The sequence below is a fragment of the Pseudonaja textilis genome, chromosome 9, assembly GCF_049901715.1.
Source record: "Pseudonaja textilis isolate UNSWEBS1 chromosome 9, rPseTex1.2, whole genome shotgun sequence".
NCBI classification, from domain to species: domain Eukaryota; kingdom Metazoa; phylum Chordata; class Lepidosauria; order Squamata; family Elapidae; genus Pseudonaja; species Pseudonaja textilis.
The window spans coordinates 10,365,145-10,392,400 of NC_141998.1; the positions used below are offsets into that span (position 1 = coordinate 10,365,145).

Here is a 27,256-nt window from a genome sequence, read left to right on the forward strand (position 1 = left end):
TGGGAAGATCCTTCAATGTGCAATTAAAGTCAGAGTTATGGGGCTTTCTGACACTAGTATACAGACCGTTGTAAACTTGAGTGTGCGCCTTTATGCAAGCCGTTAGAGCAGGGGTCCCCGACCTCCAATTCCGGGAAAAGCTCCACGGAACCAGTCCCTGGTGCCCAAATGTTCGGGGGCCATTGCATTGGAGCAGAGGTCTCCAAACTTGGCAACTTTAAGACTAGTGGACTTCAACTCCCAGAATTCTCCAGCCAGAGAATTCTGGGAGTTGAAGTCCACAAGTCTTAAAAGTTGCCAAGTTTGGAGACCCCTGCGTTAGAGAGCCAACCTTTGCTTGCCCAAACTTTCAAGCCCTTCCCTGCCAAACTACATTTCCCAGCAGGCACTCGAGAACCATTTTTTTTTTTTTAAAGGTGGGACGGAGGCGATTACATAAGTCTTTCGAACGTTGACACATCGGAGCCCTCCCTCCACCCCGTGGGTGGCGACGTCACCAACTCCGAGCCCCGCCCTCTTGGAACGTTTTGTAGCCAGCTTGCTCGCGACGGGCTCTTTCTAGTATCCCTGCTATTTCCTGCTGGGACAGAAAGATTCCAGAGGTCTTGCCTTTCGCTTTCCACCCTCCTCTCTCTCTCTCTCTCCGCTCTGCGTCGGCGGGAAGAATTCCCTTTGAAGTGGCTTTCTCCCTTTTGGAAGGACCCCCCTGATCGGTACTTCTTTGGGCGGGGGGCGGGAGGCGCGAGAGGAAGCATCGCGCGCCCCTCAATTCCGCCTGCTGCACATCGACCGGGGCTGAGCCTTAGCTAGTTTTTCCCCTGCCCCCCTTCCCGGGCATGCTTTGCTGGACAGGAGGGTAAGGGGGGGGGATTTTTTCCTCAGCGCTGCTGCCGACCCCCTCCGCCCGCCCCAGGCGAAGAGCTTCACCGGCGCCGGAAAGCCGAGGATACGGCTGGCGGAGGGGGGGGGGGACGAAGGAGCGCGGCTAAAGAGGATTTCTTCTCCTGCCTGGATTTGCATTGCGGCGGTTGTTCCAACGGTCGGGGAAGAAGATCCTGCTTCCCCCCTCACGCCCTGCCGGGTCTCAGTTCGATCTTCCTGCGAGCAGCCGCGAGCCAGCGCTGGGCTGGAGGGATGTGATACCTGGAGGTCCAGGATGCTGGCGGCCTCTTTTTAAAAAGCCGGAGGAGAACATCAGCCTTTCGAATTACGACTGCGGAAGAAAAAGCCGGTTCTCCCCTCCAGCACCTTGATTTTCTGGTCCGGTTTCTCCTCCTCCCACCCGCTTCCCTCCTCGCCCCTCTGTTGTTTCTCTTCGGGATTCTGCCGCACCGCAGCATCTTCCAAGCTGGAGCACCATGGAGCTGGAGAACATCGTAGCCAATACAGTTTTACTGAAAGCCAGAGAAGGTAAGAGAGTCGGGCAGCCGAAGCGAGGCAGAAGCATAAGAGTTGTTGGGGGCGGCAGGCAGGCAGGCAGGCAGGGGAGCCGGTGGCGGTTTCCGAAGAGCGTCGCGCAATTTGAGTAGGGGAAAAAAGTTGAGCCAGCGCACCCACTTCTGGCCGGCAGATTCTCTGAATGGAGTTGCCTTCTGCAAATCTGTTGAGGGAAATGAATAATTTGTAGGATATTTGCATTTTTTTTTTTAAAAAAAAGAAAGCCTTGTGTGGCTGCCCTGGAATTTACACAACTCTTCCGTCATCTCCTCCTGAGTTTTATTTCCACAATGCTCCTGCAGGGTGGCTTGCTCTTAGAGCTAGAGAGTGGTCCATTGTCACCCAGTAAGACTGGCACCAAGATTTCAACCATGATTCTCACTGAACATCCCTGCAATCATAGAAGGGCAGCCAAAGGAATAGATCCAGAGTTGTGGGCTGCTGGTGAGGTACCATAATTTAAATCCAGAACTGGGGGCAGAGAGGATTCATTTGACTTTGATGTGTTGACTTCATCTTAATGATATTCATGGATATAAATTTATGAATTATAAAGTTACTTTGAGAGTTAAATCCAAAGGGATATATGCAGTGCATATTTTTGAAAATTCCAAATGGAAGTAAAGTATGTTAAAAATCTTTAAAGGTAGTTGCTATGTTCTATAGGTGTTCTATAAGTGAGACTTTAACTGACTAAAAGGTTCTTAAACATACACACATGCTCTTTAGATTTGCAGGCTTGTCAGAAATGCCCTGGGCAAGATGCTACAAAGAAGTTGTTTTGCGCTGAGATGGGCAACAAATAAAATATGTAAGAGTGTGACTTTAATAATAGCAGTGATGATGCTGTAGCCTTTTTGATGAGCCATAAAATCGAAGAGCAAGTTTCATTATCTTTTAAAAAATGTTTTAAATTAAGAACATTGGATAAAATATTGAATTTGTGTCTGGGTCTAAATCCCAGTTTATTGATTTATGCACAAAATGGTTAGCCTTTATTTTACCAGTGGGAAGGCGAATTGCCTGTTTGGAATGGTGCCAAAGATCAGAAAATTAAAGGCTACAAAATTAATTGTTCCAATACGAGAGAATATATGCAGCTCAGAGTTGACCTGTGGAGTCCTTGATATTCTCAGAGTTTAGTTATTTTCTTGCAGACATTTCATTACACGACTTCTTAACATAATCAGTGCACTGATGTTACCTAGTCAGATAATGAAGCATCTGCAAGCAAACCACCAAGTTTGGAGAGCACCACAAAATAGTTAGTGTTCTAAAATATATTTTTCACTATAAATATCAATTTTATTCTGTTGTCTCTGTTAAGTAGATAAGAATAAAGAAGCCTACAGTATCTTGTTCAGAGCTGAACTCATTTCCTGTGTGTGGCCAAGATTGAGATGTCACATGTGTTGCATTTCCATGGTGTGTTGGGATATCTCTGCTTTACCCAGATCAGTAGTTATATTCAATTCTTTCTCAGCGAGTCTGAAAATGTCAAATAAACAGCAGCACGCTTCAGTTCAGTATAGACAAAAATACTCTGTGTGTATCTTCAACAGTGGTTGTTGGGGTGTGGGGGGGAATCTCAGATGCCATTACGTGTCAAGACTGCATTGCTGTTTATGTGAATGAGTAAACCACAGGGTGGCCTTTAGAAAGGAAAGCCCAGACCTGTACTTTCAAGGCTCCTGCAGTTGTTTTTCAGCAAGGTCATGAAACTTTAGGGCAAGGGGAGCAGGCCTTTATTGATGGGGGCAGAAAAAGCAGAGAGACCACAGAAAAATACGTGGTATAGGATAAGAGTGTACAACCTTAGCAACTTTAAACCCGTGGACTTCAACTCCCAGAATTCTCCAGCCAGCCATGCAGGCTGGGGAATTCTGGGAGTTGAAGTCCACAGGTCTTAAAGTTGCCAAGATTGGACACCCCAACATGGGACTCATCATTTACAAGCTACAAAGGCAGATATACAGGTAGTACTCAACTTATGGCCACAATTGAGCCCAAAATTTCTGTTGCTAAGTGAGACAGTTTTGCCCCATTTTACGACCTTTCTTGCCACAGGAGTTAAATGAATCACGGCAGTTCACTTAGTGACATGGTTGTTAAGTGAAACTGGCTCCCCCATTGACATTGCTTGTCAGAAGGTTGCAAAAGGGGATCCCGTGACCCCCCCAGGCACTCTGCAACTGTCATAAATATGAATTAGTTGCTGAGCGTCCAAATTTTGATCACGGGACCATGGGGATGCTAACAATGGTTGTAAGTGTGAAAAACAGTCATAACTCACTTTTTTCAGTGCCATTTGAACAGTCAGTCAATGAATAGTTGTAAGTTGAGAACTACCAATACTGGGAGCTGCTTTGCTATAATTTGCTGTAAACTTTACCCTACTAGATGAGTGGATGGGGCAATTAGGCCTTCTCAAGAGAAATTGGGAACTCCTTAGCTCAATTTCTGGTCCTACAAGAGGATAAGAAAATATTTCTTGAGAGGTTTGAATGAACAGCACAGGAAGACACAATTCAGTGACGAAAAGCTATTGTCCTCACATGCCCTTTTCCTTTGTTAAAAAAAACGCACATACACAGTTGCTGAATTCCTAAGCCCTTTGTAATTGTCAAAATGTTGTAAGTCAGCCTGGGAATGATGAGTTTTGTTGAGTGGTTACAGCCCTTCAGTAATTGTGATGTTTTCCCCGCTCCTTTCCTTAAAAGCCATAATGTCATCCATATGTTGATAAGAATCATAATATAGCTGGAAGGGACCTTGGAGGTCTTCTAGTCCAGCCCCCTACTCAAGCAGGAGATCCTATACCATTTCAGACAAGTGTCTGTGCAGACTCTTCTTAAAAACCTCCAGTGATGAAGGACTCACAGTGTCTGAAGGCAAGCCCTTCCACTGGCTAATTGTTAGGAAGTTTCTCCTTCATTCCATGTTGCTTCTCTCCTTGATTAGTTTCCACCCATTGTTTCTTATCCCGCCGTGTGGTGCTCCGGAAAATAAACTGACCTCCCTCTTCTTTGTGGCAGCCTCTCAAATACTGGAAAACTGCTATCATGTCACCCCCGAGTCCTTCTTTTCTCTAGACCAGCCTGCGACTGTTTTTCAAATGTTTTAGTCTCTAGGCTTTTATCATCTTCGTTGCTCTTCTTTGCACTTTTCCCAAAATCTCAACATCTTTTTTTTTCTAATGTGGCGACCAGAACTGGATGCAGTATTCCAGATATGGTCTTACTAAGTCTTTATAAAGCGGCACTAATACTTCACATGACCTCTCTTTAGAAAGATAGAAAAAAGGAACAGTTCTAGCCGACCCCAGAATTAAAGGCACCAGAGGGGAAAGGTTTGGGGTTTTTTGACCCTCTTGTAACTAGGCTGTATACAGGTTGTCCTATGGCCACCATTGAGGCCAGAATTCCTGTTGCTAAGCAAGGCAATTTTTCAGTGTGTCACACCTGACTTTACAACTTTTTTTTACAATGGTTGTTAAATGAATCACTTAATGGTTGTTAAGTGAATCATTGTGAACTAAATCCGGCTTCCCCCATTGACTTTGGTTGTCACAAGGCTGCATAGTCTGCAAATGGCAACCCTGTGAACCCACGATGCTGCAATTGTCATAAATATGCTGCCTTTCAAATCAGCCAAATTCTGATCAATTGAACGTGGGCAATGCTGCAACGATTTTAAGTGGAGGGATAGGGTATACCTCACTTTCCCCCCACACAACTTTTGCTAGCTTCAAAAGGTCACTAAAGAAATCATTGCGAGTCGAGGACAACCTGTAATTCTATTTCCAAAAGATGACTGAAAAGTGAAACTACATCAAAGCAATTTTACAAGAAAAAAATAAGATCTTGTTTGAGCAACATTTGGGACAAAGAAGTGATGCTGTGCAGAACTGATTGTTTAACTCCCAACCCCTTTGGATTTTATGGCTGTTCTTCTTAAATATGTTAAGCTTCTTTTAGGAATATTTGCGTGATTCTTGCCTTTAAATAGAAAAAACTCTAGAGGCATATTTGATCCTGGGCTTTAGGTTGCTTTCCTCTGTTCTTCTTCATCCCAGGCACATTTTCAGATGGAAATTGCCCTTCGCTTACAATTTAAATTTGAAGTTTTATTCATATAAGTGATATAATTGGTCCTTTTTATACCCATGCTTCATTTTGTGACACTAAGGTGTATTCCAGAATCTTGATCAATGTTCCTTAATCAGACAAGTGGATTCTATTGTTTTGTGGATGTTTCAAGGCTTAGTGGATTTTTTTTAAAAAGCAGGAATCTCCATGCTTAAAACAGCATTCACACTACATGTCTGCAGGATGCATGCTCTTTCCAGCATGTCTGTTAACATTTAAAACAATGAAGCTATTTGTCTGAATATACATTAGCGGAAAGCACACTGTGTACACTTTAAAATGTCTCAGGATAAAATGGATGAAGAGAACAATGATTACAAAATGTGCAATTCCACAAGTCCTAGATGGTTATAAACATCCTCAATTTTCTCCAGCAATTTTTGGAGAGGTTAGAAAGGAAGAATCTACTAGATATAACATGGGGAGAAAGACAGAATTCTTTAACTTTAATTTGTTGAACAAGCCAAATTAATGTTTTGGGATTGTTGTGGATTGGTTTTCCACTATTTTTGGCCACTGTTATGCATTTTTATAAATTGGCAGGGGCAGGGACAAAACACAGAAGCAAATTGAAAACCATCATTTCTAATACAGCTGTATGAATAACAAACCCTAGTTAGTTTTATGTGCATAAAGGACATAATTAGCTTTGTCTGGATAAAACTAATTCCTTCAAAGAGACAAGGAAAGTTAGAATAAGTTGGGGAATTTAAACTGTTGTTTCTGATAGCCATTATTGACTAGGGAATTCTACAAGTTGATGTCAATATATCTGGAAGATGTCCACGTTAGTCTACTCTAGACCAAGTTCTCCAGTATGGTGTCTTCTAGATTTTCAGATAAGGATTTCCACTAGCTCCAGACAACATGACCATTAGCAGTAAAAGTTATACCCAGGTCACCAAGGAGAGGGGAGGGAAAGAAATGATTTTTGATGTATGTAAACTTTTCCTAGTATACTTCCATACTATTATGACAAGCTTAAGAGCTATGTTGCCTCAGGAATGGTGGTTCCATCTGGTTTTGTCCTAGCCTAAGTTCAAATGTGTGTAACTTAAGAAAGCTGTTGTAGTGGATATTGGATAATGTTGGACTTTGTCCTGGAAAAATCAAATTCAGATTACCAGTGCAGGATCCAGTCTGGGTCAGTCACCAGAACCAGCGGGTTTTTTGTCTTCCAAGTTTTCAGACTCGTGCCGATCCTCAGGGAACTTCTCTCTGTGACACAGAAAATTCCCTGAAGATGGGCTCCAGAACAAATCCAAAACCTTGGAAGACAAAAAACCCCTCTGGTCTTAGTAACCCACTCAGATTGGATCCTGCAGCACATACAGTCATCATATTACTATATACATACATACATAAATACATATACTTATACTTATACTTATACATATACATATACATATACATATACATATACATACATATACATACATACATACATACATATATATATATATATATATATATGTATGTATACATATACATGCACATACATACATACATACATATGTGTGTGTGTGTGTGTGTGTGTGTGTGTGTGTTCGAAGATTTTCATGGGTACAGGTATGCAGGTAGGTATATATGTGTGTGTGTGTGTTTGTAGATTTTCACGGGTACAGGTATGCAGGTCTTGGCGTGTTCGGGTCTTTTCCCATGTAAGATTGAGAGTATCTTGGCAACATTTTGATGAGGTCCCACTCGCCATCTTCAGGCTAGTGTTTTCGCCTTCGTGCTTGTGCGAGCAAAGCATGATCGGAGCTGTCGTCTCCCTAGGACAAGCACAAAGACGAAAGCACCAGCCCGAAGATGGCTAGTGGGACCTTGTTGAAACATTGCCAAGATACTCTCAAACTTACACGGAAAAAGACCCAAACACACCATGACCTGCACACCACGACCTGCATAATTTGTTTTTGAGGTTCTCGCGGGTATTTGTATGTGGGTCTTTGGTTATTCGGGTTTTCTCCCGTGTAAAATTGGAAGTATCTAGGCAATGTTTCGATGAAGTCTCATTCATCATCTTCAGGCTTGTGTCTTCAGCTCTGTGCTTCTCAGAGTAATGTGAGCTTGCAGCTGCTTCTTCCTTTTAATTGCTAGTGGGGGTGTGACTTGATTGGGTGGAGGCTTGGCTGTGTTCTGATTGGGTGGGGGTGTGTTCTCATAGGTTGGGGGGTTGGCTGTGTTCTGATTGGCTGGGGGTGTGTTCTGTTCAGGTGGGGGCTTGGTTGTGCTCAGGTTAGTCTTAGTTGCTGGGGGATTTGAGCTAGTGAGCTTTGATCCTGCTGTTTGGCTTCACGTTCGTGGTCGTGCCGCCTCTCCATGGTGGGCATCAGTTCGCTTCATGTATGGGTCAGAGGGGTTTGAAGCAGATAGTGATGCAGCTGCGGTGTGGCTTCTGGTCCGTGGTCGTGTCTCATCTTCTGTGTGGGTGTGAGTCTGCTTTCTACGTGGAAGTGTGGTGGTAGCATCTTGTGTGGCCCTCGTGGGTGTGGGTCTGGTGTCATTCTTCATGTTAGGTACTCGTCTGTTCATGAGGGCAGGTTTCCAAATGGCTGGTAGGTGGGAGGTGTCATCTCGTTTATACATACTGTGTGGGCGTTTTTCTATCTCTAGAAAAACCTCTTCCCTGGTCCAACACCTCAAAGCCACAGGACATGAGATTGACTTTAAAAATACCAGAACTATCGCCAAAACCGAACACTTCAACAACAGAATAATCAGAGAAGCCATAGAGATAGAAAAATGCCCACATAGTATGAATAAACGAGATGACACCTCCCTGATGATGGCAGATGAGATTCTGCTGAAACATTACTACAACTTTAAAAGCACAACTATAATGACATGGGAAAATACCCGAACAAAGCTGAATACCATAGATAGATAGATAGATAGATAGATAGATAGATAGATAGATAGATAGATAGATAGATAGAGATATATAGATATAGATATATAGATATAGATATATAGATATATATATAGGGGGATCTTTGGTTATTCAGGTTTTCTCCCACGTAAAATTGGAAGTATTTTGGCGACATTTCAACGAAATTTCATTCGTCATCTTCAGGCTTGTGTCTTCGTCTTTGTGCTTCTTGGAGTAATGTGAGCTTGCAGTTTTATGTGGGAGAAAACCCGAATAACCAAAGATCCACATACAAATACCCACGAAAACCTCAGAAAACAAATATATATCTATATCTATATCTATATCTATATCTATCTATCTATCTATCTATCTATCTATCTATCTATCTATCTATCTATCTATCTATCTATCTATACACACACACACATATATATATATATGACTCCAGTGAATAATGACTATATCTGGGTGACCCTAAGCTATCTCTCAAGTTATCTTGCTTCAAAGGCATCTTGCAGGGATAATTGAGGAGGGCAGATCTAGCAGACCTTGTATAAATTCCTAATCACCTAAATGGTGGAGAGAAATAGGAAAACAAATGCCTACGATTGCTTTAAAGAGTAGGTGAAGTCAAATACTTTGGAAAAAAATCCCTTATAAAAGGTCTGGATTTAAGACAGAATTTCTTGACACAGTGAAAATTGCCTAAGCAAATGGAAACTAACTTTTTTACAAAAAAATCTAGAAGGTATAAGTGTTCCTAATGAGAACCATGCACTGATGGAACTGAACATGAAATTCTTTGAAAGCTTTTTCTAGATGGGTTTTACAACTATTGGGGAATTTAGGGAAATATTTTAGGTTGAAGTTTCTATTACAATTCTAAGCACAAAAGGCTTTTCTTCATACTCTTTTCAATTTCCAGCAAATTTTCTTCTCTCACAAAAAAGGCTTTGGTTTTTCTAAAGTTGTTTTAGAATCTCGTAAAATGTGTCTTCTCTGTGATTCTTTCCAGACTCTTTGCATTTTTCTCTGTTGCTTCTCTTTTTTCTCTTATGCATGTCAAAGCTCTTTTGGGCAACTAAAATCCAAAGCAGCCCTACAATCTGGGGCATTTTAGAGCTTGTTGGCTGTATCCTAAAAGGAATTACGTTATGTTTGCTTGATTCAAAACAGTGTATGATGCATTTATTTAGTAGATTATAAGAAAAAAGAAACAAAAGTTGGAAGACTGAGAGAAAGAAAAAGAAAAGTGTAAAGAAAAAAGGGGGAGGAAGGATCTCTGTTTTTTTTCAGTGCATTGAAATACAAAAATAAAAACTGCAACCTCAGATTTTTGCTTTATGTTTCATATCATTTAAAACTTCTATAGTAACAGAATTATTTGAATCATCAAAATCTAAAAGCAGTTCCATTTTTTTCCGTTTCAAGCAAAAAGTCTAGAAGTTTCTGGGTAGAAACAAAACTAGATAAATTCTGTAATTAATCTCTGCTAATTCCATCAATTTTATCATCCAGGCTTCCATTGTGGGAATGAATGTGTCTTTCCTTCTTTGTATATTTAAGATTCTCACTGCTGTCAACCTATATAGTAACTAAGTTCCAAATTTTCTTTCAAGCTCTTTGTCACTGTGATCCTTTTTTCTAAAGCAGTTTTACAGATTTGCTGTCTATTTGGTGCACCAATGTAGCCTGGATTGTCATCTTACAGTGCTCCATTAATCAGTTGATCAGTTAACTTTAATCAGTTAATTGATCAAAGGCCTTTAGGCAAAAATTAAAAAAAACAGTAAAATAACTTTCCTGGTTGGAACCATAGCTGATTTTAACCAGTGAAGTTTCTTCTAATGAAATTTAAAATGTGCAGTTGGGATGCCCATTTTAAAACTCCAATCTCTTTCCTTATTTGGAAGAAACTGTGTAGGATGCTAAATATCCCGATTAATAAAAAAGAGAGGATAATTTTGCAATGTAACACAAAGGTAAAGATGTCATCACTTCTTGGTTAACTCTAGGTAAATGCATCCATTGGAGTTGTGGAAGTGGTTTGATATACTCTTTTTCAAGATTTTTTCCCCCCAATCCATTCACCTAGCTGACATCCCTAAAATTTTCAGTTTATCTGAGTATTATCCAACACTGACTGAACTAATCCTGCTTAGTGGATCAAGATCAGCCAAAGATGGTCTAGCTGCTGCTAAAACAACAGAAACATCAAAAGATCTGATCTATAATTTGGTTTGTCTAAAAACCAAATTATAGATCAGTAAACTACAGCTCCTTCACTTCAGAAGTGAAGGATTCATAAATCCATAGCTACACTAAGGTAGAGAAATTGTGTTTTTCACTAAAACCAGAAAGTCCATCATCTAGACTTGGGAACAAATTACAGATAGTCCTTGACTTACATCCATTCATTTAGTGACTATTCAGAAATACAAAGGCACTGAAAAAGGTGACTTACACCTAGCTGGTCTTGGCACTTCTGACTCTCACAGCATCCCTACAGTCATGTGATCAGAACTTAGATGTTTGGCTACTGACATGTGTTTACGATGATTGCCATGTCCCAGGGCCATGGGACTGCCATTTGCAACCTTCCCAGCTGGCTTCTGTGGGTCAGTGGGGATTTGCTTAATGATCATATGGTTCACTTCACAACTGGAGTGGTTCGTTTAACAACAATGGCGAAAAGGTGGTGAATGAGTCACTTAATCACCAGCGTTGCTTAGCAGCTGAAGGCTACCTACAGTATCTCAAGTAGGCAGATTTAAAATTACTGACCATCTGCTTAGTAGCTCTGCCCTTGTATGCTCAGGATTTTGCTTCTCTTTTTTTTTTCTCAAAAGCTTTCTTAAAAGAAACAAAAATGTGGGTTTTTTTTTTTTTTTGGAAATTGTTCTCTAACCATGGAATGTCAGAAACTCTGACCCATCTGCCTTAGAAGATTCTGGCTCCTTCCCAGAAGATCCCAAATTAGCATCTGTCCATCTGTAATTAGGTCATCTTCAGCTTTTTCTGACCCCAAAACCCTATTTAATTTCAAATTGCCAAATGGTATCAGAGAGATTCCCCATGTACACTTGCTTTTCCTTCTTTCTAGATTGACCAAAGACATAAGGAAAAAAGTGCGCTATTTTATTCTTAATGCCAAGGGAAGAATTAGACTTGTCTGCAAAGTATATTTTTGATAGGCAGAAAGGGGATGACTTGGTTTCTCAGAATAACTTCTTTGGTAAAATTAATATAAATACATTTGTTGCCAGATTAGGGTTTAAAAAGTCCCACAGGAAAAGTTCATCATGTGTCTTCAATGGCGTTTAACTGATGTCAGGAAAACTGAACAGAGATAACAGCATATATGCTTCCTTGGTTCACAGACTCCTTGCTCTTATAATGAAATAATAGAATTGTTTTCCTTCCTTCCTTCCTCCCTCCCTCTCTTCCTTTCTCCTGCCATTCCTGATTTTTCTTCACTTAATTAATTTCATGTTTGTGGAATCAGTGAAGATAAAATGAATGATCAGCATGAGTGAATCCTAAAGTCTGAATGGGTCTTTCTACTCCTCAGTGTACATGTAGCCTAGACATAAATCTAGCCTCAGTTCAGAAGAACAGTTTTTGCAAAGAGTTAAGGCAACATTCAAAGGTTTTTCTGCAGTAGTTGGTTGAAACGAGTCTTCTACAACAGGAGTCTCCAACCTTGGCAACTTTAAGACTTGTGGACTAGAAATCCACAAGTCTTAAAGTTGCAAGGTTGGAAACCCCTGTTCTACAAAACATAGTTACATAGTTGGTTCATTTTAGCCAGATGGAATTATGGTGACTCACAGAATAGGATTCAAACATAAAGTTTATATATCAGCCTTCCCCTCAGTTGTGCAGGTGATTTTGCAGCCAGTCTAGATATCGCTAAGAATTCTGGAATTGAAGTCAATATAGAGGCACCTCGATTGCAAAAGTTGGTATATACAATATGTCAAGGATCTCAATTGTATCTGCGGACATCTCTGGGTATGAATCTAAACAAAGATTCCTCAGAGCTTTCGGGATTTTATTTATGTATTTAATTTCTATGACTACTATTCTCAATCAAATGACTCTGAATGGCTTACAGTTCTAAAGCGATAAAACAGTTAAAACCAATTTCCTTTCCATTCATCTTTTCTGCTCATCAAAGTTTTCTAGTCCAAATGATTTACTGTAATTATAGAGTTTGTTAAATGAGAGAGATTGTGTATCAACTTCCTGCTTGGGTCTTTCACAATTCTGATGTTTTGTAAGTCAAGCTTCATGACTTTGAGAAAATAAAGTTTTATATTCGGCTGAAAAAGCTCTTGTCCATCTCTCCTATTTGTTTTAAAGGCACTAAATTTAATGATGTTAACATGGGAGGATGGATTTGTCTGTCTAACAGACACAATTTCCTTTTGTGAGTCTTCCTATCAGTTATGGACTGAACTACATGTTCTCTTAAAAATATGCCTATGCACTACGGGATTATCAGCACTGTGTGAAAAAGAAGATTTGTGTTTCCTGCTGTGAAGCTGATTTTAAAAAAATCATGTCCGCAAAGATGCATTTTCCTCCCACAAGGAGGAAGTTTCTGTTGGTGTGAATATCACATGGGAGAGAATTAAACTGTCCGTGTAATGTAGCCTGAGCTCTTCAAGGCAGCAATTTTTAAAATAACAGATTAACAGAGTTGGAGGGGACCTCAGAGGTTTTATAGTCCAACCTCCTGCTCAAGCAGGAAATCCTATACCATTTCAAACAAATGGTTGTCCAATCTCTTCTTAACAACATCCAGTGTTGAAAATCTACAACTTCTGGAAGCAAGTTGTTCCACTGATTAATTGTTCTAGCTGCAGAAATTTCTCTTTAGTTCTAGGTTGGTTCGAATAGCTACATTACAAACAAACAGGGTTTAAGACAAGGCTATTTAAACTGCATCCAGAGTGCATGAATAAATATAAAATGATCATTGTTCACTTGGAGGCCTATTATTATTGGAGGTATATTATTCCTTTAGCCCAGTCCTTCCAATTCCTATCAGTTATTTGGATATGAATGATTACATGTTATCACCAATAATACCTTGTGTTGCGCTCACAGCCTTTATACTTTTAACACATGCCATTGTCTGTAAACTACTGTTCATTCCTGGTTTAAAAAGTAGACCTTATTCAGACATGAAGCAAAGACCAGAATCTAGCATCTCTCAGATATTTGGGGCAATTCCATCGACCAGCATTCCCAGTTACTGGCTATCTGAGTGGATCAATGGGACTGAAACATATGGAGGAATGACTGCAATGTATGGTCTAGTGTTGCATAAAACTAATTCTGGACAGGTTAATATTCTTCTCTTCCCTCCTGTTGCTTGGTTGTAAGAACGAAACTGAGAGATTTGGTTTTTGTCCAAATACAAACTATGGTTAACTAGTTGACAACATAGGCTGCAACAATGGAAAAGCAAGATCTCAAGATATAAAACTGTCATTGAACAGTTTTATAATCTAGTTCACTCTTTGCATGAAGCCATGGCTTGTGGATTAAGCCAGAATTGATTGAGTATGAGTTATATGCACAGCCAGGGTGGAGGAGTTACCTTGAGAACCAAACTTTCTCAGGACAGGCATGTAAGTTGTGTCAACAAGCAACCATTGAACAGCTTTGAGGCTGAGAAAGTCCAAAGCAAAGAGTCCATTAAACCCTGAAAGGGTGGAAGAAAAAAATCAATTTATAACATAACAGATACAAACAAGGAATTACTCCTTCATGTTGACAGAAGGCTGTCAATTGTTTGAAGAAGAAAAAAAATAAGTGTGTTACCTAGCTATATGCAGACAGCCTTAAATCATAAAGCCATGCTGGGTATTTAGGAAATTCTGCCAAGCTTTTTTCAGCAAGCCTGATAAGACCAGGCAATCTCTGGTGCTCAGGTGTTGCTGAACAACCATTTCCAGGCTCTCATTAGTAACCCTGATTTCTTGGAAGTTGGAAGTTGCAATTCAGCAACATCTGGAGAAGTACAGGTGCCTGTCTACTCCATGCTGAACTGAAACACTCTACAAACTACAGGGACTAGGTCTGCACAGCATGCTGAGGCTTAGTGCAATGACTACACAGGTAGTCCTTGACTTACAACCACAAATGGGGGCAAAATTTATGTTGCTAAGTGAGAAATGTGTTAAGTGAGTTTCCCTCCATTTTATGATCTTTCTTACCACCTTTGTTAAGTCAATCAGTGCAATTGTTACGTTAGTAACACCTTTGTTAAATGAATCTGGCTTTCCCCTTGACTTTGCTTGCTGGAAGGTCACAAAAGGGGATCACATGACCCTGGGACACTGCAACCATCATAAATATGAACCAGTTGTCAAGCATCTGAATGTAAATCACAATGCTGCAATGGTCGTAAGTGTGAAAAATGGTCACCAGTCACTTTTTTCCGTGCTGTTGTAACTTCATAGGGTCACTAAATGAACGGTTGTAAATGGAGGACTCCCTGTACTAATCATAAACCATTAAAACAATGGTTCAGGACCACTTAAATCTATTGAGTGAACAATTGCTAGAATTCCTAAGCCATTTAAGCTAGTTGTCCCCAGCTCTGATAAAATTGCATCCCCATTTTAAACATAACATTTCCACTCTTGAGAAGTTACTTGACTTATTTTAGTTGCTTGATCTCAGAAAATCAGAGATCTCAGAAGATCTTCGTTCCCCATCCAGATGCTGTCTGAAACCACCTTGCCAGTCCTGGAAAGATCACATCTATTTCCTTTAAAAAATGATTTCCCTTCTCCACCACCAAGTTATCTTATGCTGAGGCTTCTCCCCTGGAATTAAATAGAACAGGGTCCACAAATTGAGATGGAGGAAGGGAACTTTTTGCCTAATCTATTTGTAACCTATAAAAAACATGGTAGAAGCAGTAGTGTAATCATGGCTTGAAGAATACTTTGTGTATAATCATGAAAATAATTATATCATTCAAGCTTTGAATTATTTCTTGGGTACGGTCTTCTATTTTGAAATCTGGAGTAACTGATGGAGCCCTTTCTCTCTCTCTAGCTTCTGGGCTGGGAGGCTGCTTTCAGTGGGAAAGCCTTCACATATTATGAACATGGTGCTCCTTGCAACTTAATCAGAATGCTTCCTTCTTCATCCTGTATGTTCTCATTTCCTGAAGCCTTGCAAGTCCTCCCCCCTCCTCCATCTAGTCAAACCTGCTGCTTTAGCTGCAGGGCAGAGCATAGAGGTAATGGGGATGGCGGAGTGCCAGAGCAGAGCAGGAATGTGGTGCTTAGTACAAGTTGACACAAGAAAATTAGATGAGTTCTGGAGTAGGGAGGAACAGCTGACAAAGCCCACAAGTACTACCGTGTTTCCTAGGGAATGTGGTTCATTCCTAGAACATCCAGAGATTGCACCCATCAACAGATAGGAGGAAACTATGGCTCAGACACAAAAGCTATGCTTTGCAAGCCAAAGTTTGCACTTCACTTAGGATGTCAATTTGTCAATTGTTTCCCGTTCACTTCTATGAATGGGAAGAATGAAGCAATAGCGCTTAAGACTTATATACCACTTCACAATCCTTTATAGCCCTCTCTAAGCGGTTTACAGAGTCAGCATCTCGTTCCCAACAATCTGGGTCCTCATTTTACCAATCTTGGAAGGATGGAAGGCTGAGTCAACCTTGAGTCTGGTGAGATTCAAACTGCCAAATTGCAGTCAGCTGGTGCAGAAAGCTGCCTCTGTTTGACTGATCCAGATACGCAAATAAACAGACCTACAACAAAGAATCTAACCTCGTAAAATTAATCTGCAGAGATAATTGAAGTGTCTTCTGTGCCTAATGTCTTCTACTACATCTTCTTGAGTGATTAGGTGCTGTCAAAGTTCCTTTGGACCCCTACTAACAACTCATAGATTTTCTGCATGAGGAACCATCCCTAATCTGATTTTTTTTCCACATATCCTGCCTTCTCCATTTCCCCTACCTGTCATCAACAAAGAGATGTCTAGTCGGCATGAAGAATTTGTATTCTTTCAAAGCTCAGTCCAGTGTAATTAAAAGGAAAGGATATTCTCTGATGTTCTAGATTTAATTTTGTTAGTTAATTAGCACTGTCATTTTATTTGTCTTCATAAATGTATTTTGCCTGCAGGGGGATCTTCAGCTGCTCTCTTGTGACGGCTTGTGAAAATCTGTGTGATTCATGTAGCTCGATTGAGTGTGTGTATCTGTTTTCAATAAACAGAGAAAGAACATTGCCCTGGCACAATGCCAGCACTCAAAATGATGGGAGATCAGAACATTTGGAAAGAATTGATCAGGAAATTGTGTGTCAAAAGATTGTAAGAACTATATTTTATTGAGTATTTATGTACAGAGACTGTTCTCATGTGACCTACCTCCTATAGCTGGATGCCTGATTGAGAATGTAGTGTTCTGTGTTGTGTTCAACAGTTGTGATAACTAAAGCGCTGTAGAAGAATCATGCTTAAAAGTAATTAAGCATGATAGAATCTGATACATGTCAGCAGTGCTTCTGCATTTGCTAACAATCATAGGGATGATGTTGGGTGGCATGGGGTAGAAGAAAGGAAGTCAATGTGACATGAGATGAAAAGACGCCATTGTGAAAAAGGATTGTAAAATCAGGATGAAACAAGAAAGACCTCAAAAGTACAAAATCCAAATAACTTCTGGCTTAGACCTCACCTATGCCACAAATTTAGGACTCCACTTTAGAAATGCAGCCATTACCATCTTTTTACTATCCCCATGTAGGTGCCTAGACTGTGGCTGGGTTCAAACTTTCAACCTGAGTCAACAAATGACCAAAGATATACAACCCTAACTATGATGATATATGATTGCATGTTACATAAATCAACCAAACCAACAGGATCAGTGAATTTGTTGGTTTATTTAAAATAGGGGTATCAAACTTGATTTCACTGAGGGCCATATCAAGGTTGTGTTGACTTCAGGGCACCAGGGGGGGCATGGTCAGGGTGGGTGTGGCCAGCTCAATATCACTTGTCGAGGCTCCGTTTTCAGCCGCGGTGGCTTCCTGCAGCCCTCTGCCACTGAAAACAGAGCTCAGGGTGGCTAAGGCTCCCCAAGCTCTGTTTTCTCTGGCAGAGGCACTGCGGGACGGTCCTTTTCTGCTTCCAGGGTGGCCCCGTGCCCCTAAGCACCCTATAGGCTGGATCTGGCCTGCGGGCCTTGAGTTTGACATCCCTGATTTACAAGTTTTGATAATAGTCTCAACTCTTGAGTATGTTGAATTACAATGCTGCCAACTCCATTTTAGCTCGAGATAATGCATCACACATTTAGAATAATAATATTTTACATGGTGGTTTTATGTAGATTTCTCTGACCAGGGCTTGCCAACCATGTAGAATTCAATGTTCCTCCTTTCATATGCTTATTTTACTCTCATAACTAATCTGAAGGGCTGTTTAAAAAAATTAGCTCCAAGTCACCCGGGGGTACATTGGAATTTGAACTTAGATTACCAAATTTATGTCTCTTCCTCATGTGATTTATTTAAATATGATTTATTTCCAGAAGTTGGGGATGCTCCACTGCTGGAAATTATTAAAAAGAGAATGGACAGCCCTTTGTCCGGAATGGTATGGGGGTCACCTGTTTGAGCAGAGGGTTGGACTAGAAGACCTCCAAAGTCCCTTCCAATTCTGCTATTTTATATTCTGTATGCTATAGTGCAGTGGTGGCTAACCTTTTTGGGCTCCTGTGCCAAAAATTATGCATGCGCTTGCACATGCGCGCTCACATGCCAGCACCCAGAAGGCAATGTGCATGGGCACCCCATGCCCCCTGTGCATGTGCACACAATCCCCCCATCCCCTTACCTGCACTGCACCTCGCAGCTAATTTTTGGCCTCCCAGAGGCTTGAAAAAAGCCTCTGCAGGCTTCGCAGGACAAATAATAGGCCTGTTTCATCACAGGAAGTAACAAAACAGGTCTATTATTCGCCCTGCAGAGCCTACAGAGGCTTTTTTCAAGTCTCTGGGAAGCTGAAAAAGGCCTCAAACTAGCTGAAAATCAGCTGTAAGGCACGCGCATGCACAGTGAGATAAGTTTGCCTACAGCTTACGTGCTGGCACAAATGGCTCTTTGTACCACCTGTGGCACGCGTGCCATAGGTTCGTCATCACAGCTATAGTGTCTCTCAGTTACTGTTGTGACAATATAAGTCGCCTGATACCTCAGCCGCCAAATATTGATAATAAATTCCTAATGAGTGAATGACTCTAGTTTGACTTTCTAGTCATTTCTAGTCACCCCACCTTAAGAAAAGGACAAGTATATCACACAAAACTATTATCCATGTTAATGTGACCCAGTTGCCTGGGGTTACACAAGATACTGAACTATAAAGTAACCATGCAGATTAGGTCAGAAGAACTCAATACTGTATGTAAAGTATGGATGACAACTTTGTGTTTCAATGTGCTGGGCAAACGTAGTCATGGAAGGTCATTTTATCTTGCTTGGATCTTAGCCCTTGGATTACATACATAATAGAACAAGATGGTAGACTTTTGAGATGGTGGAATAGGGCACTGAACAATGATGTATTACTTAAAATACATTCCTTTATGTTAAAAAAGAAAAACTGGGAGATATCAGTCTATCTTAACTCTGATTTTCCTTCAAAGATGTGGAGAACCTAGATACAGACTGGCACTGCCAGTATAGCGCCTCCCTCCCTCCCCCCCTCCCTCTTCCCTCCTTATCCATCCCTCTCTCTGTCTCCCAGTTCAAAGTCCAGTTCTGTCTCCTTTCCCATCTGCATTTAAATTATGAATTTCCCCAAGAGGAAGTAACATCCTTTAGCACATGGGCAAAAATCCTTCGTACTTTTTCTTTTGAAAACTAAACTTACTTACCTGGGGAAAGTCTTAAAAACCCTGCTCTGTGGTTGTTTAAGTGATGATGTACAATCTGGAATGGCTCCATTGGGTTTTTAACCTGAGTTTTCTGTCAATTCTTGCCTGAAGATTTAGGTTCTGTTTTTTAAAGGACAACTGTTTATTTGTCAGAGTTGTACAAAAACATCCCAGGAAGATTGAAAGCAACAGGATTTTTAAAAAAAACATTTTTACTACTTCTCATTCCTCTTTTAGCTGATCTGCTTCCAAGCCATTTTAATCAACCTATTTATTTTTTAAAAATGTAAATAGAAGAAAGGAAAACAAACCTGCTTTGAAGGGATTTTAGGAAAGGGAGCTCATTCATAAGACCAGGATCTGCTCCAAATGATAGATCCTGTTTATTCATTGTTTCAATATGGCTTATTGATTATAGCAAGGTGTTTGATTTCATGCATCACCTTTATTTTTATGATTTTGAAACAAAAAAGGCAGGGTAAGGTTGCACTAAATTTAAATGGGGGATTTTTCCAGATTATTATAAAATGTTTATTATATTAAACTTGTATCTTATATTAGACTTGTTGTCTTTTCCTATTCCCTCACGAACCTGAGGTTTCTTCCTTTGCCAATGAAGTTAGTGAAGATTCTCCTTAGAGCTGCTCGGATCATCCAGAGAGTGGGAGGTACTTCAGTCAGCGTTGCTGTAGGCTGAGCTTAATTACTGAGGAACGCTCCGCCCTCTACCACGTGGCTCCCTTGTAGCGTTCCCCAGTTTATGCTCAGCCTTTGTGAGAGTTAGGCTGTGTTTGCTTTCACTCCTTGGCCGATTCAAGCCTCGTCTGTAAATTCTAAGGTTTGCCTGGTTTATTTCTTCCTTTAGCCTCTGCGCATTTGGGGTGCCTCTAAAGCAAGGGGAGCGTGTTTTTCGCCCCCAAGGGGGAAAAAGAGTGGGCAGTTTAGCAGTGCTTCTGCGCTAATCCCCCCCTACTTTCGATTTGGCTTGTTTCTTCCTGCCGCTTCTCTACGCCGCCCTCACTAGCGGCTTGAATCATTTGCGCTGCGAGCACAGCTGGTTTTCCCCCCACCTGAACTCCGATCGCCCCAGGAAGGGGCGAATTCACCTTGCTGCCCTCTCGGCATTCTAATCTTGCTGGAGGAAGCTAGTTCCGCCCTGAGCGGCCCGAAAAGGAGATCCGTAGGCGGCCGCCATTTTGGGCGCCGCCTCGTGCTCGGGCGCCATCTTCCGGCCTCATTTTCGGCTGCGAGGTTGCTAGCTCGCTTACACAGGCCTCCCAGCCTGTTAGAGCTTTTATTATTTCTGTTTCCGTTGCCTGCAAAAATAAAAAAAAACAGAATTGTTGGCTTTCCGCAGCAGCGCTCAGGGCGAGGAATTGCAGGCACCCCCTCCCGGTTGCTGTCTGGGAGTTCAGGCTGCTAGAGGCCTTATCTCCAGCCTCAGGTGTTCATTTGGCCAATTGGATATTAACAACAATAATTCCCTGGCTTTCCTGTCCTGGGAGCTCCAGACCTAGTTAATTGGTTAGATATTTTGAATTAAAAAAATTAAAATTAAAATTAAAATTAAAATTTATATATATATATAATACTATTAATAATAGTAATTTATTCATGTATATACATATCTGTATAAATAAAATGCAGTTACGTATAATTTTTAATAATAATAATAATAATAATAATAATAATAATAATAATAATACAGATTATACACTTCTAAATTCCAAAAGGGGGCGCGGGCCAGCTATAAGGACACCCGGCCTTTGCTGTAGGTCGAACCCTTGGCGAGCCAACCGCCTATAGTATCTTATATCCAATCCTTACTTCTAAAATGGCAGATGACAATTCCGCTAAACGCCTTTCTTTGAAGGCCAGATCTAAGTCCTACCACTTGCGCAGACAGGCTAAGGAAACTTCCAAGGCCTCTCAAAGAGACGCCTTAAGACGCCATAAGGTGTTGGAGAAAGAATTCGACAGGCGATCCAGGGAGTCCCAACCGGTGCCTCCAGCCCTCCCACCCCCCATTCCTTCTACCTCTAGGCAACCCCCCTCTCCTCCAGATTGTTCTTCCCTCTCCAGGCACAGCTCATCCCAGGAGCATCAGGTCCCTGGACCAACGACCAGGCGGATACCCGAAGCTACATTTACTCCCACGGCCGCTGGTCTGTGCCAAGAGGAGCCCGCCACAGTCGAGATTTCTGAACAAATGAGGGCGTGGATGGAACTGGCTATCCGCCAGGGGATCGCAGAAGGTCTCCAACAGATGTCCAGGCCCGGCCTCCTTCCGATGGCTCCCCCACACAAGTCACTATCAGTCAGGTCCTTGCCTAGATCAGACCCTCTCCATGGTCAGGTACCTTCACAGAGGGGCAGCCCTCTCCCAGAAGGGGAACTGGAGGAGGAGATAGAGGGCTTGGACCAGTTCAGGGAGGAGGAAGAATTTGAATGGGGGTCCACACACCTCAGTGAGCCCCTATCGGAGATAGACCCGATGGAAGGGGAGATGTTCGAGAATGAGGGTCTCGCCCCCGATCAACCCACCTTTGTGGGTTTGTTCAAGCCACACATGTTTAAATCGCTCCTCTTTAAGGCCAAAAACATCTCCTGCCTATCTGTACAGTCTCCTTCTGCCCACCCTTCCCCGGCGGAGGGTCCAGAGGACACCATTTTCAGGCAGCCCGTTGTGGAAGCAGAGGTTATTCCAGCTCCACCCATCTTTCTCGACCTAGTCTCAAATCAGTTGGTCTCCACGGGGGGCCCTCCTGCCCCATCCAATCAGTACAAGAGGTTCTTCAACCTCGACTCAAGCTTTTGCAACCTGCTTAATACTCTCGAGGTTGATGAGCCCATCGTTGGCTTAGCATCCTCCTCCTCCCCTAGTGATCCTCTGGAGGCTCTGAAACCCGAGGACAAGAGGTCCAAACTAGCCTTATGTCGGGCTCATCAAGTCGACGCTTGGGCCATTAGATCAGCCACGGCCGCCTCCTTCTTTACCAGGTCTTCGATCCGGTGGCTCCACCAACTGAAACAGCATGTCCCCCCACCTCTAATACAAGGGTGCACCAGGACATCGCCAAGCTCGTGGCCGCGGCAGAATTTTTGGCCGACGTCACCTACCACGCGATTAAGTTCTCCTCCCGAGCAATAACCTCTCATGTTACAGCCCGCTGTCTGCTCTGGCTCAAACACTGGCAGGCAGATGTAAAAAACAAAGTTAAGTTGGCCACCACCCCATCAAGGGGGACAAATTATTCGGTACGGCTCTGGAGCCCCTGCTAGCCGAGACCAGAAGCAAGAAAAAATTTCTTCCTTCTCTTTTTTGGAGACCAGAGCCAAGAACCCCTCAGCCATTTCGGTCCTCCCGACCTTTCTACCAGTCTCCCTTCCCACCCAGGTACCTGAGACCCCCTCCTTTCGGCCATTCCAACCTCAGGATCGAGCCGATCCGGGCGACAGGAACAGGAGGCGCGGCAGCTACAAGCGTCCCTTCAGGGGTTCAGGGGAAGCCCTTCTGGCGCTCCAGATAGATCCCGTCCCTCCTTCCCATTGGAGGACGTCTCAAACATTTTGCCGATCAATGGGACTCCTCTACTTCCAATGCCTGGGTCCGGGACACCATCAGATTCGGTCTCGCCCTGGAGTTCGGTGCATCCCCCCCCCCAACTTTTTCATGGCATCCCCCCCCTCGAGGGATCCCACCAAACGCAGTTTGATGGATTCCGCTATTCATCATCTCCTCAACATACAGGCTATCCAACCCATCCCACCCTCTCAACGAGGGCAGGGTTTTTACTCCCACCTTTTCGTGGTTCCCAAATCCTCAGGCGGATGGAGAGCAATTCTAGACCTAAAACGCCTTAACCGTTACCTGATCCACCGCAGGTTTAAGATGCACACCTTACAGTCCATTCTACTGGGCACCAGGCAGGGGGACTGGCTCTCTTCTATAGATCTTTCAGAGGCGTATCTACACATACCAATCTGGCCCTCCCATTCCAAATTCCTCAGGTTCTGTTACAATCACCGCCACTTCCAGTACGTGGCCCTCCCCTTTGGTTTGGCTTCTGCCCCGAGAGCCTTCACTAAGGTCCTCGCGGCCCTAGCGGCTCACCCCAGGAACCGTCTGGTGCGTCTCCACTGCTACCTGGATGACATCCTCATCCTGTCCCACTCCAGACGCCAAGCAGAGAGGGACACCAGAGCTACTCTCTCTGCCCTCCAAGACCACGGGTTCCTAGTAAACTGGCAAAAGAGCCAATTGTTACCATCTACCCGGATATCACACTTGGGGTCCGTCATTGACACAGTTAAAGGGAAGGTCTTCCTTTCCTCGGAAAGATTCCTTAGCATCCAGGAATCCGTCAAACTCATCCGACGATCAAAAAGGGTATCACTCTTAGAATTGTCTAAATTACTAGGTAAAATGGTCTCATGCATTTCCATTGTTCCCTGGGCCCATTTACACACCAGATCCCTGCAGTGGTTCCTGCTCCCTTTCCAAAGATCTGGCAGAAGCAATTCAAAGGCCACGGTCAAGGTACCTCCAAGGGTCCTCACGTCTCTCCTCTGGTGGACCAATCCCACCATCAACAAGGGCCATTGCTTCAAGGAGCCCCAACGCCTCACCCTCACCACAGACGCCAGCCTGTCTGGATGGGGCGCTCACATCCACTTGCTCACGACACTGGGCAGATGGTCGCAGGCAGAGCGGGCATGCAGTATAATCTGGTTGGAACTCCATGCCATCCATCTTGCCCTGCGCAACTTCCTCCCTCCGGTATGCGGGCGGCATGTCCTTATACTCACGGACAACGTCACCGCCAAGGCTCACGTCAACAGGCAAGGGGGTACCCAGTCCATACGGCTGATGAGAGAGGCCAAGCACCTCTGCCGTTGGGCGGAGTGCTATCTCCTCTCCCTCAAAGCAGAACACATCTCAGGGGTTTCAAACACCCAAGCAGACTGGCTGAGCAGGGCCATGGTGGACCAGTCCGAGTGGTGCATCCACCCGTCCCTGTTCAAGGAGGCGACCATGATCTTCGGTCTCCCCACAGTGGACCTCTTCGTATCCCACCCTCAACACACAACTCCCAAGGTTTTTCTTGAGATACCCTTCCCATGGGGCCGAGAATTACAATGCCTTCTGTTGCCCCTGGCCCTCAGGACTTCTATACGCATTCCCTCCATTAGCCTTAGTCCCCAGAGTCATACAGAAACTGATCCAAGAGAAGGCAGAACTGCTTCTGGTGGCCCCCTACTGGCCCAGACGCCCATGGTTTGCGGACCTCCGCAACCTATCAGTGGCCCCTCCCTGGAAAATCCTCCCAAACAGGATCTCCCTTTCTCAGAGGCCCCTACAGCATCCAGATCCCCAATGGCTCCAGTTAACCATTTGGAGGTTGAGTGGGAACGGCTAAGAAATGAGAAGCTCTCCGACCAGGTTATTGATACTATTTTAGCCGCCAGGCAGCCCTCAACTACCTGAATATACAATGCCACTTGGAATCGTTTCTGCAAGTGGTGCCATAATTTCCAGGTCAACCCACTTTCGCCCTCCATCGCTCAAGTTTTGGACTACCTCCAAGAAGGTCTGAGGAAAGGGCTTTCCCCTAACACCTTGAGGCACCAAGTCGCAGCCCTCTCAACTGTCATCGCTTGTGACAACCTTGGTTCCCTTTCTCACCACCCTCGCATTAGGGCATTCCTCAGAGGAGCCACTAACTTGTGCCCCCCTACCGTTCACCGATATCCTACCTGGGACCTCAATAAGGTCCTTGTGTCCCTCACTAAACTCCCCTTTGAGCCTCTCAGGGAATCCACCCTCCAGTTCTTAACATTCAAAGTTGTGTTCCTGGTGGCCATTACTTCGGCCCGCCGAATCTCAGAGATCGCAGCTTTGTCGGTGAGAAAGGACCTTTGCATCTTCCATGCTGACTGGGTGGTCCTCCGGCCTGACCCTACCTTTTTGCCCAAGGTCAGCTCAACCTTCCACAGGGCACAGGAACTCACGCTCCCGAACTTCTGCCCCAATCCCTTGCGGGAGAGGGAGAAGCTTTGGCACACCCTGGATGTGAGACGTGCCCTTCGCATTTACATTAAGCGCACCCAGCCCTTTAGGAGGTCCGAATTCCTATTCCTTTTCTTTCAACCCAAGACATTCTCACAAGGTGTCCCCCTCAACCATCGGCCACTGGATCAGAGCTACTATTTCCAAAGCTTCTTTGTCTCAGGCTCTGCCAGTACCCAGCAGAATAACAGCACATTCCACCAGAAGTGCAGCTACCTCAGCAGCCTGGGCCACCCAAGCTCCAATCTCTGATATTTGCCAGGCCGCCACCTGAGCCTCCCCATCTCCTTTCATTAGGCATTATAAGATCGACATATTTGCCTCGGCGGAGGCCTCGTTTGGCAGGTGAGTCCTTCAGCGGGTCCTCGAGGACCTGCGGAGGCCTCCACATCAGACAGAGTCCCTCCTGTAGGACAGCCAAGCTTTGGTATGTCCCACTCTCTGGATGATCCGAGCAGCTCTAAGGAGAATGGGCGTTGGTTCTTACCTGACACGCCATTTCTCTTCGAACTGCGAGGATCATCCAGCCCCACCCTTATTCTTTCACCGTCTGGTGGGGTCTTGTTTCAGCCAATGAACCCTTAAATCTAGTAAAATGAGAGTACAACCTTCTCTTCCATCTCGACTTCGCATAAACTGGGGAATGCTACAAGGGAGCCACGTGACAGAGGGCGGAGCGTTCCTCAGTAATTAAGCTCAGCCTACAGCAACGCAGATTGAAGCACCTCCCACTCTCTGGATGATCCGAGCAGCTCGAAGAGAGATGGTGTGTCAGGTAAGAACCAACGCCCATTCTCAGTCATCCAAGTAGATTGTCCAGAAATTTAGTCATGGCAACCTACTTCTTTTCTTGTTGAAAAATTTGCTGCTTATTATCACCATATTACTATCATCATATTATAAAAAAGATGTATAGACTCTGAAAAGAGTGAAAAAAGAGCAACAAAGATGATGAGGCTGGAGGCTAAAACATATGAAGAACAGTTGCAGGAGTTGGGTTTGCTTAGTTTAGTGAAAAGAAGGACTAGGGGTGACACAATAGCAGTGTTCCAATATTTGAGGGTTCGCATTAATGGGGTTGTCACAAAGAAGAGGGAGTCAACCTATTTTCCAAAGCACCAGAAGGCAGGACAAAAAACAATGGATGGAAACTAATCAAGGAGAAAAACAATCTACAGTATGTCTAAGGAGAAATAGAACAATTAATCAGTAGAAGTGCTTGTCTTCAGTGGGTATTCCAACACTGGAGGATTTTAAAAAGAGACTGGACTTGTCTGAAAGGTTATAGGGTCTCCTATTTGTGCAGGAGGTTGAGCTACAAGACATCCAAGGTCCTTTCCAACTTTGTTGTTCTGTTCTGTTTATAGCTTCTTCATTATTATACTAGACATTTTTTATGTTTCATGCATGCAAATGATAGGAAACCTTCCCCTTGAGTTTGGCCAAGAATGGTCAAGGTCATCTAACTTCACGGGTTAGAAAAGCAGGATTCATTGGCTGCATACAACTCCTGGGTTTCCTATGGTCTACCCTGACATTAAACAATGCAGCTTTTAGGGTCAAGCATCCTTCATGCAGGCATTACTGCTTGATTGCCCCTGCCAAGCCATTGTCCTGAGCCATTGTCCTGAAAGACCAGAGGAATACATGGAAAGACTGATGCTCATTCTCAAGACATAGGACAGTTTCTCTTTAGACAGTATGAAAACCATCACTCAATAATGTGCAATGTTCAAATATTATAGATTGCCATTCTCAGGGGGACTGGGCAGGGGGAAATT

At 43.3% G+C, this 27,256-nt stretch overlaps 1 protein-coding gene across 1 annotated transcript in view; it reads left to right on the forward strand.

Annotated features, from left to right (window-relative positions):
* The first annotated feature begins 1,207 nt into the window (after nt 1-1,207).
* LOC113447215 (G protein-coupled receptor kinase 5-like) overlaps nt 1,208-27,256 on the forward strand; it is an 83,079-nt gene continuing 57,030 nt past the window's right edge. Inside the window, exon 1 of the mRNA XM_026717260.2 lies at nt 1,208-1,410. Coding sequence (XP_026573045.1) covers nt 1,359-1,410 — 52 coding nt within the window. The 5' untranslated portion in view covers nt 1,208-1,358. The remainder of the gene's footprint in view (nt 1,411-27,256) is intronic.